Source organism: Kwoniella shivajii, chromosome 11 (genome assembly GCF_035658355.1).
Source record: "Kwoniella shivajii chromosome 11, complete sequence".
NCBI lineage: Eukaryota > Fungi > Basidiomycota > Tremellomycetes > Tremellales > Cryptococcaceae > Kwoniella > Kwoniella shivajii.
In genome coordinates, this window is record NC_085918.1 from 183,750 (window position 1) to 195,464 (window position 11,715).

The 11,715-nt window shown below is 41.8% G+C and overlaps 5 protein-coding genes across 5 annotated transcripts; 3 read left to right on the plus strand and 2 right to left on the minus strand.

Annotated features, from left to right (window-relative positions):
• Nucleotides 1–236: 236 nt before the first annotated feature.
• On the plus strand, nucleotides 237–2,417 carry IL334_007509 (imidazoleglycerol phosphate synthase, cyclase subunit; the record flags this gene model as incomplete). The annotated part of the gene is made up of 3 exons (XM_062939199.1): nucleotides 237–358; nucleotides 479–554; nucleotides 678–2,417. 3 exons carry the CDS (start codon nucleotides 237–239, stop codon nucleotides 2,415–2,417), a joined length of 1,938 nt encoding a protein of 645 aa, XP_062795250.1.
• Nucleotides 2,418–2,789: 372 nt separating this feature from the next.
• IL334_007510 (uncharacterized protein) lies at nucleotides 2,790–4,189 on the minus strand (the record flags this gene model as incomplete). Its single annotated transcript, XM_062939200.1, has 5 exons — nucleotides 2,790–2,971; nucleotides 3,042–3,313; nucleotides 3,406–3,672; nucleotides 3,754–3,978; nucleotides 4,053–4,189. The coding sequence occupies 5 exons, from the start codon at nucleotides 4,187–4,189 to the stop codon at nucleotides 2,790–2,792; spliced, it is 1,083 nt and encodes a 360-aa protein (XP_062795251.1).
• Nucleotides 4,190–4,886: 697 nt separating this feature from the next.
• Nucleotides 4,887–7,000, minus strand: IL334_007511 (uncharacterized protein; the record flags this gene model as incomplete). Its single annotated transcript, XM_062939201.1, has 7 exons — nucleotides 4,887–5,426; nucleotides 5,480–5,575; nucleotides 5,648–5,755; nucleotides 5,813–6,159; nucleotides 6,283–6,412; nucleotides 6,478–6,621; nucleotides 6,701–7,000. The coding sequence occupies 7 exons, from the start codon at nucleotides 6,998–7,000 to the stop codon at nucleotides 4,887–4,889; spliced, it is 1,665 nt and encodes a 554-aa protein (XP_062795252.1).
• Nucleotides 7,001–7,511: 511 nt separating this feature from the next.
• IL334_007512 (uncharacterized protein) lies at nucleotides 7,512–9,389 on the plus strand (the record flags this gene model as incomplete). The annotated part of the gene is made up of 8 exons (XM_062939202.1): nucleotides 7,512–7,586; nucleotides 7,657–7,775; nucleotides 7,832–8,268; nucleotides 8,348–8,414; nucleotides 8,486–8,852; nucleotides 8,905–9,096; nucleotides 9,199–9,264; nucleotides 9,351–9,389. The coding sequence occupies 8 exons, from the start codon at nucleotides 7,512–7,514 to the stop codon at nucleotides 9,387–9,389; spliced, it is 1,362 nt and encodes a 453-aa protein (XP_062795253.1).
• Nucleotides 9,390–9,769: 380 nt separating this feature from the next.
• IL334_007513 (uncharacterized protein) lies at nucleotides 9,770–10,627 on the plus strand (the record flags this gene model as incomplete). Its single annotated transcript, XM_062939203.1, has 1 exon — nucleotides 9,770–10,627. One exon carries the CDS (start codon nucleotides 9,770–9,772, stop codon nucleotides 10,625–10,627), a length of 858 nt encoding a protein of 285 aa, XP_062795254.1.
• Nucleotides 10,628–11,715: the final 1,088 nt, after the last annotated feature.

Here is an 11,715-nt window from a genome sequence, read left to right on the forward strand (position 1 = left end):
GCAATGAAATCATATGTCCCATGAATACTATTACTACCAAAATGATCACCCAAAATTGCCACACCTTTATGCGTGCCTGATATTTCACTCTTCTCTCTTGTCACCCAAAAAATAATAAAAACGACTCGAAGATAGCATTGATGGAAACTTGTTCATTTCTTTCCATATACATATACATATATATCACAGCTGAACCCAGAATACAAGTCGAGAAAGCAAAGGAGATTTTCCCCAAGATGGCTCAACCAAAAACAGACACGATCTTACCCATACCAACTGTCTCCCAACCTTCTGGTCACACGAAAGAACATCAACCCAAATTATACATATTGGATTATGGAGCTGGAAATGTCAGATCGTGAGTTTCCTTTAGATATTTCACTAAAATATATCGACCCTCTTCGAGACGAAATGATACTGTTCGCGCCTGATGCTGATAAATTGATTGATCGATAAAATTTGAATGAACGATCAATAGACTCGCTAATTCAATCAAGAAATTGGGATATGAATTTGAGTGGATTAACGATGAAAGTGATTTTGATAAAGCAGAGGTAAGTCCTCTCGACTTGAATTTGATTCACCTCAAATGACTCTGAACTCTGTCATCAATGCATCAAGGGTGAATGCTGATCATGATCCGTTTCTATATGACGTCTCATTCCCACTTCCAACAGAAACTCATTTTCCCAGGAGTAGGCGCATTCGCTCAAGCAATGACATCTCTGAAAACATCAGGTCGATACGAACAATTACTAAAATACATCAAAAGTGGGAAACCCTATTTCGGTATATGTATAGGTATGCAAGTTTTATTTGAATCTTCAGAAGAATCGCCAGATATAAAAGGTCTAGGTGTCATTCCATATCCAATTAAAAAATTCTCAAATCAAGATGAATGTAATGGTGAATTAGTTAAAAAGACCGTTCCTCATATGGGTTGGAATACTTCTTGGAAATCCTATCAGACATCAACATCATCATCGACAGACGAAGAGAAATTGATGTTGGAAAATGAAGATTATTATTTCGTTCATTCGTATGCTGCGTTATTAGATCCATCTCTCGCCTCCTCCGCCTCCACTTCGTCCGAAGGAGAATCCTCGACTTCATCCATAACGGCTCAGGAGACTTTAGCTATCAAAGATTTCGCTTATACGATATCAAGATATGGATCCGAAAGATTCGTCTCGTGTGTGAAAAAAGATAATATATTCGCTTGTCAGTTCCATCCTGAAAAATCAGGTCCGGCAGGTTTAGATCTTTTGCGTAGATGGTTGGAAGCATCACCTGAATCCCTCTCTGCGTCAAAATCCACTTCACCATCCCCAGAAAGAACATGGCAGATTAGAAATCCTGATCAATCACGTGGATACACCAATGGATTGGCAAGTAGGATAGTAGCATGTTTAGATGTTCGGTCAAACGATAATGGTGATCTAGTCGTCACCAAAGGAGATCAATATGATGTGAGAGAAAAATCTTCTTCCTCTTCAAGAGAAGTTAGAAATCTTGGTAAACCAGTCGAATTGGCTCGAAGATATTATTTGGAAGGAGCGGACGAAGTCGCTTTTTTGAATATCACATCTTTCAGATCATCAGCTTTATTGGATCAACCCATGTTGGACGTTGTTCGGAATGCCGCTGAAACTATTTTCGTTCCGTTGACTATCGGAGGTGGAATCAAAGATACTGTAGATCCTGATGGAACACCAAGATCAGCTTTGGAAGTTGCGGGAGCGTATTTCAGAAGTGGCGCAGATAAAGTCTCGATTGGATCAGAAGCTGTTTTGGCTGTAGAAGAATTGTTATCTAAATCTAAGAATGGTCAAGCCGAAGAACAATTCTTGACCGGTAAAACTGGTATTGAAACTATTTCAAAGGGATACGGAGCACAAGCTGTGGTAGTTTCGATCGATCCGAAAAGAGTTTACGTCGATACAACTCAATCTAATTGGAAAGAGAATTTCCCTTCTAAACATCTTCCATCTTTGATTATTGGAGATGAAGCAACTTCAAGAACAAAAGACGAAGAAAAAGGTAAAGCATGGTGGTATCAATGTACCATATCAGGTGGTAGAGATGTTCGTGATATTGACGTAGTTCAATTGGCAAAAGGTGTAGAACTATTGGGTGCAGGTGAAATTTTATTAAATTCAGTTGATAGAGATGGTTCTGGAAAAGGTTTCGATTTAGATTTAATAAACTTGGTTAAAAACGCAGTTTCCATTCCTGTCGTATCCTCTTCAGGTGCAGGTTCACCAGATGATTTCGTGGAAGTTTTCAGAGAAACTGGGACCGAAGCCGCTCTAGCTGCTGGTATCTTCCACAGAAAGGAAGTAGGTATCGAAGATGTCAAAAAGACTTTGGAAGAAAAAGGTTTACCAGTGAGGAGATGTGCTTTGGAGACTATTTAGAGGGTATCGAAGGAATAAAGGAGAATCATCATGCATTATATTACAACCAACAGTATGCGTGAATCGGCTTGTCCACAAGCAGTGTTTATGATGTTTGCATTGGGAATGTACACACATGAAGTAATATCTGAGCAAGATCATATGGCAATGTTTGTGAAGGTATTTTCATCTAGTATACAACGAGTTTTTGGGATAGCTGATTCTGCAGATGGTATGAGGCCAATGACTAAGTGATTGATTGGGTAATTGTGACGTTGATATAGTGTTGAGAACGATAGATTGTTGAATACGATTGTCGCTGCTATTTACTCACCCTTCGGAGTAAAAAGTAAAACCGGGTTCGGTATATGGCCCACCTAACTCTCCGCTCACTTACTCCCCGTTCATAGCTTTATCGAATTCCACTTCGGTCATCTCGTAGCCCCACTGCCAGAGACATTGCCTTAAAACTGCTCCCACATCTTCATCTGCGACTGCTGACCTTCCGCCTGATTGAACTAGCTTCTTGAGTAAGGCCCGCTTGAACCTCCCTGTAGGTCCGGCAACTTTCATCCCTAACGAATAGTACACGAATCAGTAAAGTGGTCATTTCATTTCCATTCCAAGATGCATATGCGAACCTACATCGTCTGACTTGTCTATCATCATCTCTCCCTCTCCTTCCCTCCCAGAACCTCACATACCATTGAGCCCATCCACGTGGATCTTCCGACCATATCCAACCTGCCTTTTCCCATTCTTGAAGAGATTGCCCAGCTCTTACTCTGAATCGGTTGTTCTCTCCATCGGGATATGGATTTGTGAGTAACTTGGATGAATTGGGTAATGTGAATGGAAGTGATGAAAGATCTCCTTTAGCCGATAATGGTGATTTCAGGATATTGGAATATGTGTCTCTATAGTAGTATCAACGTCAGCTTTCGGATCGTTTACCTTGGACTTTACTGAAAGTTTTTACGGAATTGCTCTTGGTGAACAGATGACTCACGCAAAAAAGGCTCCTCCAAATGCACCTCCTTTAAACATTTCTTCTGGGGTGAGATTCGGTGTGAAAACATCTTTCCATCTGCCTTCAAATATCAGTCTACCGTCTTGACCCCTTGTTGGTTTCTGAGCAGGTGAGAAACTCTCTTCGTCTGGTGATGATGATGAATATGATGGTCCTGGTAACAGAGTTCTCGCTTTCGCTTTGGGTATAAAAGGTTTACGTTCAATTCCTTTGGAAAGAGATGGTGGGGGTGTCAGATCATCATCACTGGGAGATACAAATCTGACGTCAGCAATGGAATATCTCTGAAGTTCACGAAAAGATAATGGGGATAGATAAGTGACTCACTCTGCTAGAGATTTGAGTTCAACCTCTTTAGCAGCGATCCTATTGCTCCTTCTGCTAGGTTCGGTTATCCGTCTTGAGGCTGCATCTTTAGCTTTCAATTCTCTCCTTCTTCTCGCTTCTTCGGAGGAGAATATAGGTTGTTTAGTTTTCAGTTTTGGTTTCGAGCCAAATACTCGAGTTGAAGTGTTGTTCAATCCTAGAGAGGCTAGTAGGTTATCACGCTCCCTGTTTGACACATTCAATCAATCAGCCCTTCTTGAGGAAAGATATATGGAGACAAAAATGGAGGGGATATTTACTTGATATTGGCAATTCTCTGTTTTTCGTACTCGTCCAATTCATTCATTTCTTCATCTCCATCTGTATCTTCAACCTGGAATGATTCAGAAGGGGTTGGATGGGGACTCAAGATCATACTGTCAGCTAATGTTGACATTCCGTTGTATGGGGGCTGTTTCGGACTTTGCTGTTTCGGACTTTGCCTTCGACTTGGCTTCCAAGAGAGAAATGGTTTTGGAGCTATCGAGACTCGTCGAGTCGGGTGTGAGGCGGAGCTTCTTCCACAATCGAGAAGGTCTGACTGATAGATTGTTGATATGATACAGATATCGCGAGTGCTTCAAAGATGAAAAGATTGACATTTGACTTTTGACTTTTTATCAGAACGCGTCGATCGAATGTTTACGAGGGGAGAAATGACGTCAGCTGTTGTTGCAGAGTTCCATCTATCTGTTGACAATCATCTTATATATTACAATTCGTCCCAATCTTTAGCTTCGTGCTATTCTCATCAATCCCAGAAGGAGGAATGTTGCACCAAGGCTGTGACAATGCTGTCCAACTTGCCATTATCATATTGAAAATGCCAATCTTCCGTGTCAAGTGGAACGGTATGACACCAATGACACCAACGTGGAATCTCCTGACACCGGTATTGATGCAGAGAACCTTTTGCTTAGACTCAGGTTGCATTATATTGTAGAGCTATCACGATTTATCTAAATCATCAAAACATATCTCTTGTCCTACTGCGCCATTGACCCTTAGCAAACTATCTCTTCTCTAGATCAAAAAGGTTCGTCAGTGATAGTTCCAGTCCGTTCAGATCTCTTGGAAAAAAATCTTGAAAGGGATTACTCACTTCCACAAATTTTGATCAAAGCTGCTTTCAATCCTTTACCAGCATTTTCCACATCTTTCTTCGACATTGCACCTGAGATACATATTTTCAAACTTGGTTCAGGTTCAAACACTTCTTGAGCTCTTAACCTTCTTGCTCTTGTAATCAAGATATTTGAAGTGTTCTGTACTTCATCAACTACCCCTTGCAACAGCAATTCTTCCTCTTCTAATGTCGTAGGTGGATTTAATAAGAAGATATGTATCAATCCTGAATTGGGATGCGATGGAATCGAGATTACCGCATCTTTGTTTGGGATTGGAGGAGGTGGCATTAAAGCTGAATCGGTATTCGTGTTTGCGGAAAATGTCCCGGTCAGATCAGGCATGACTGGTTCAAGTTTTGCTAGAGCTTGTCGGAATATCAAAATATTCGCTTGAAGTGAAGTCATCAGTGTCGGTTGAGCTTTGAGCATATCGATGGCTGCTGAAGCACATGTAGCTAACATAGCTGGAAGGGAAGCTGAGAATACCGATGCAGAGGAATTGATTCGCTAAGATCGTTGTGCGTCAGAATAAAGAGATGACGAGAGGAAAATAAGATTACCTGATGAGAACAGACTACTTGAGAACCCGCACAGAATCCACCACCAGTAGCGACTCCATTCGCCATTGAACCTAAAAGCATGTCCACCTCCGAAGCCTAGGTTACACACATGTCAGTATGGGGCTCGATTAACATTGGAGAGACGGTCTACGCTTCAACACTACTCACGGGCACACCGAAATGCTCCGTTATACCTCTACCATGGGCACCCATCATACCGAATGATTGACATTCATCAAGGATGAGTCGGTATTTATACTTTTTCTTGAGCTCGATCTGAGAATCATTTGGTCGTCAGTCATGTGATCTCTGGATGGGAACGTTGACGCTCACGACTTTGGGTAGATCCAAAACCATACCATCATTTTCAAAGACACCCTCAGCAACGATGAATTTCTTGGTCAATTTGCCTCCTTTTCTTTTCCTTTCCCTCTCAACATTCTGTAAGACTCTCTCGAGATCTTTCATATCACCATGAGCGTACCATTTGATGTTTGACCGGGAGATTTGTAGTCCTTTGTGAATACCGAAATTGACACCTCGATCAGCTACTATGATATCACCTCTTTTAGCGAAAGCTGGAATGGCAGATGAAACCAGTGCGAATGCTTGAGAATAGATGATTGACGCTTCTGTTCCTAGGAAAGAGGCAATATCCGCTTCTGCTTTGGTGTGAATATCTATAGATCGGGAAGAAATACAGATATCGTCAGTAACCAGATTCGAGTTGGTTTATCAGATCAAGTTGATCAATGATGATACGTGCTGGTGACATATGGCTTGCGTTCGATGAAGTTACTCACCGATGGTACCGTAGAAACCACTGGGACCACATGTACCAACGCCATATTTTTTCAAAGTATCAATAGCTACGTCTTTCATCTTCTCATTCTCGATAAATCCTGACCAATTAGGAGTAGTCAGATTTAGTAGCTGTGAAGCGAAAGATGAGCGTCCTTCGTCGGATGATCAGATAAGGCGAAAATTCACAAACTCACAGTTTTACCGTTTGGGGACGTTTTCACTTTGATCCCATTTGGTCCGTAGATAGTAGGTACTGTGTCAAGGGTGAAGCTATCTGCTGGAGTGGGATCATCGACCAGTGGAACCGGGTTGAAATCATCCACTAATTCATCGATTTCCTGTCGTCAATCAAAAGGGTATTGATAAGTATCAGTAAGATTACACGAGACAGTGAAGTTGTATGTGGAATACACTCACCTTTTCAGTCAATTTGATAAAGTTTTTACCCTCACCTTCGCCTCTCGTCCTACCTTTCAATACTGTCCTGATCGCGAAACCCAAAAGTAAGACTTCCAACAAAGATCTCCATGGATCATCTTGATAACTTGATTTTATATATCTGACGATGATAGGTGAACCTGGTATACGATTGAATAGATGTTCGATGGTGAAAATCAATGATGAAAGGGATGACAAGAGTGGTATGAGCGGTGCTGGTATTTCAGTCGATGAAGGTGCAGCAGCTGTCGCCATTGGAGAAGGCAATACGTGACTCATTGCTATGGGTCAAAGACGATAACACTGATTGAGAATTCGAGGGATGACTGGTTGAAATACAACTTTAGTATCCCGAGCAAAACAAAGACGAACGCGGTTTAATCCATGAGAAGGAAAACAAATGCCACGCGTGAAAGGGCCCGTGCAGTGATACAGATTGAATTTGTAATGGATTTTGTAGTGAATTTGTGATGAGCGGTACAAGAATTTGTAATCGGAATAGCAAGCGAATACTCTACTTTTCCAAGAGGATTACGTAGACCCCAGCTTGGACGCATGGGGCCCCACACGGTGACACGGTGTCTTTAAAAGTTATCTGATCTGAAATCTAAATTCGACCTTTTAGAATGAATGAGATGAAATATGATCAGATATCCTACCATTAGAATCGTGATTCTCAGGAGGAGCAACGGTCATCCACTAAGTAACATCGCGACTACTCTGACAAGTGCTTGATCCTCTCGATCCCCCGCAAGACGAATCTGTCATTTCGCTGAGTTGGCTATCCGAGATGAGCGATACAATAGAAGAGAAAGATCATTGGCGGTCAGTGATACGTGCGTTCGATGGGTATATGAGGTATCATGTAAGCTTGAACTCTACGGTTGATCCATGTATGAAATGCATGTTGACGTTGTACATATTCGGTGTGATAGCTGTCGGCGAATCATGCTAGACGTATGAACTTCCTTTCACTGCCTAAAGAATCGAAACAGATATTTAACGGTATAGGATATCGAGAAAAGCTCGATGCTGTAGATGAAGGTATCAGGCGGTGAGCTTGTTGTCCCTGGTGACGCCAGCATACTGACTTGCACATTTGGCTTTTAGGAATGCAGAATTCATAGAGGAGATGATAGCTACACCTGTGTTTGCAGATATGCTAGAACAAGATGAGTCTGAACGTCGACTGTCGCACTCGCAAGCGCATGCACATAGTCACGAACATGACCACTCTCCCTCGCATGGACATCCACACGATGCACCAAGAGCAGATAAATTATCACAACAAGAAATCGATATGGCTCAAGATAAAATACGTTCAACACTTCGATCATTCGTTAGAGATTGGGCTATCGAAGGTAGAAGAGAGAGAGCAGCGTGTTATGATCCATGTTTAGAAGCATTAGAGAAGTATTATCCTTTGGCCAAGGAAGAAGATGGGAATATAGACGGCGAAAAAGAAATCAAAAAGGATAGAGGCAGCGTAAGGGTTTTAGTACCCGGTTGTGGTTTAGGTAGATTAGCCATGGAAATAGCTGCAAGAGGTGAGTACCGAAGTGTTATCGTTTTAGAGAGGACACTCCCCGTAGCGAGTTATGGCTGATTGAGGGAGTTATGATATAGGGTTCGCTTCACAGGGGAATGAGTTTAGTTCATATATGCTTATAGCTTCAGATTGGGTGTTAAACCAGTATGTCTCCACACGTTTGAATATCACCTCTGCGGTTGACTACATAACTGATACAGTGCTGCGGATTTTAGCACAAGTCATCGACATTCACATACGATTTATCCATATCTCCATTCGTTCTCAAATCATCTATCAACGATGCACAATCTACTACTAAGAGTTCAGATACCTGATATTTGTCCTTCGGACGTATTGGGTAATGGACAAGGAGGAGCTTTTTCTCTAGTAGCAGGTGATTTTGAAGATATCTACGGTCCATCTTCTTGGGATATACCACGAGTTCTTTCAAATCAAATTCAGATACAAACGTCAGATCCAAAACCAGATTCGAATTCAGATGGATATGGAAACGGAGATTGGGATGAAAGTCAAGATGATGGTAAAGTATGTCAAAAAGGTAGATGGGGTGCCGTAGTAACTTGTTTTTTTATCGATTGTGTGAGTAGTCCATAAACAATATTGTTCAATGATATTGATTATATATATATAGGCTCGAAACGTTTTGAACTATCTTAAAATAATTCATACGATACTCGCAGACGATGGAGTTTGGATAAATATAGGACCGTTATTATGGCATTTTGAAAATTCACCTAAAAACTCTCCTACGGGTGAAGGAAGTATCGAATTGAGTTTAGATGAAGTCAAAGAATTAGCTAGGATAGTTGGATTTGACATTAGAGTGAGTCCATCTCTTTTGGCTTTGGACGTGAACATTCAATGTGAAGTCGGAACCAAGTACTGATCAGGATTTCCTATCGCTTTCCCCTTTCACCTTGATTAGGAAGAGAAAATGATTAAGACCACTTATACTGGTATTCCAGACGGTATGTTGAAGCATGAGTATAATGTGAGTACCATCGACGCCCTCTCCACCACATCCGATCTCACTCGAGCATAATAGTACGTCCGCGGACTACTGATAAATCGTTCTAGGCCGCATTTTGGGTAGCGACGAAACGAAAAACGACGTAGCATTTGCATATTTACATGAGATACATAGCGTGTTTATTCCCCTTGTGAATAGAGGAGGATGTTTGGGATGATGACATGTATGCGTCCTTTCATCGACACCCCGAAATATAAGACCGCACTACGCAGAACTGAGAGGTCGACCTATGAAGGTAGACGTTGATACTCACAGCATGACGTCCATCTCAATAGAGGTTGTGGCGACAGGGCGTCACAATACAAAGGATGTTCGAAGACGAGACCATTCAGCCAGTACATTTGCCTTCTTCCACAATACTCTTTGGTACGTATATATTCGGTGCGCTACAGCCCCTCAAAGTATTTCCCACTCAACATAACCGTCTATCGAGCATTCTACCCAGCCCTTTCTATTGTGAATCATCATGAATTCCCTTCGCTCACTCAAAAACTTTATCACTGGAGGGGTTGCTCGAAACGCAATCGGACCGGACAGTACTGATGATAGCAATCACGATGATTACTCTGAGTTTCAACCACTCGTCATTCGGCGTATTTGGGCTCCTGCTCCAAATGATGATGAAGATATCACGAAATGGGATAATCAAACCAGAGGTTCTAGGATTATCGACTACCTAAAGCTCAAATTCGAAGATGAAAATGATAGAGATGAAACATTGAATGCTGATTGTCATGCAATGCATCAGTTCTTTACGCAAAATCGAAATTCTGATCAATTCTTGACTCGAAAGACTGATGAAGATGTATCTACAGAAATTTCTTCTTTTTGGAAATGCAAGTCGTCACCTAGATTCGTAAGTCATGGTGAATCTGAGAGTCAGAACAAAGCTGAAGATCAGATGGAAACGAAAGTTGGCGTTGAACTTGAGATGAACCCCAGTTATAAAGAATGGACAGACCTGAGAAAAGACTTCAAAGATAGTTTGAATACCACTTCGAAAGATCAATTAAGTTCATTCGACTTCACTCTGGAAATGATCGCGTCTCTTGGAGCATTAGATAGAGAAGAGGATCACGATCAAAATGAACTGTATATACCTATCACCATCGAAGATTATTTGCATGACCAATTGATGTTGATGACTAAATCCACCAACGATGGGTGCCATACAAGTATCAATTATGAATTTGTGGATCCCGCTCTGGCCGATATGAAAAAGCATCAGAAAGCTGCTAATGACATCTGGGCGAGGAAAAGACAGGCTTTAGAGAGTTTAGTAGAAGATGGAGGAGATACAAGATCAAGAAGGGGACATGAATAGACTTTTGTTCAAGATCAATATAGAGTTGACGACCTGGTCTGCGTTGATAGTCTAGACCGAGAGCACTCCTGTTCTTTTGCTTATACTCGTTGATCACGCAGTAACATATATTTCACATCTTTCCCCCTAGAATGATCGTTCATCCAGCTTAGCCTCTTCGTCATATGCATACTCTTATCGAGCGTAATCTGACCATTATTCTATAATGGAAGAAGGAAGTGACGTTTCGCTTTTCTATTTCCGTATCGTGCCGCGGCTTCGGGGACCCTGTTTGTTTACGTTATATCATCCCTTCGGCGTCCTTCTTCTCACTTGACAGCAGACGTCACCATGCATTTCGATTCACCACCGAAACGAAAACGGATTATGACATTCTTCGGCCTCGAGAAAGCAAGTAACTCATGTATGATATATATGAGATGAAGATAAGTTCAAATCACTGTGGACACTACACTCGCATCTATCGTCCAGCATCTACACCTCCCGCTGAACAGAGATACAAGAGAAAGGACACTTGACTGGTAAAAGTACGTTTCAACAACGCTTTGACTTTTGACATCAAGCAACATCCGTTCTCGGTCAACCGTCCAAGCCCGAAGGTCGACCTACTATCTTTTGAAGAAATCAACATTACTAAGCAAAGGATCTGGGCATTGATAGTCACTCTTCAGTGCATTACTTGTTCATTCGATAACTCGAAAAGAGACTGTCAATGCAAGAAATATCACGGTACCATCAGTCCAAGCACAACACTCGTTCTCTCCTTCACACACCTGAAACACCACATCATTCATCATTCATCAACAAGACATCCTTTGAGACCCCACCATCATCATCATCACGCGCGCACACACCCGTCATAAACACTTTTACCTCCCCCACAGGAAAACTCGATCAGATATATCATTGGGGACATTGTGTATACTCAAAGAGACAGGGGTCCAAGACCTTGCGCGACTAGAGCTCAAGTGGTGGTGACGAGGTAGAGAAAGAGCAAAGCGAGGGAGAAAGAAGGAGTGCAAATGAGGGAGAGTAGGGAGACGCACTTAGACTCACCACCTTTGTCCTGATTAAAGTATCGAAGAAAT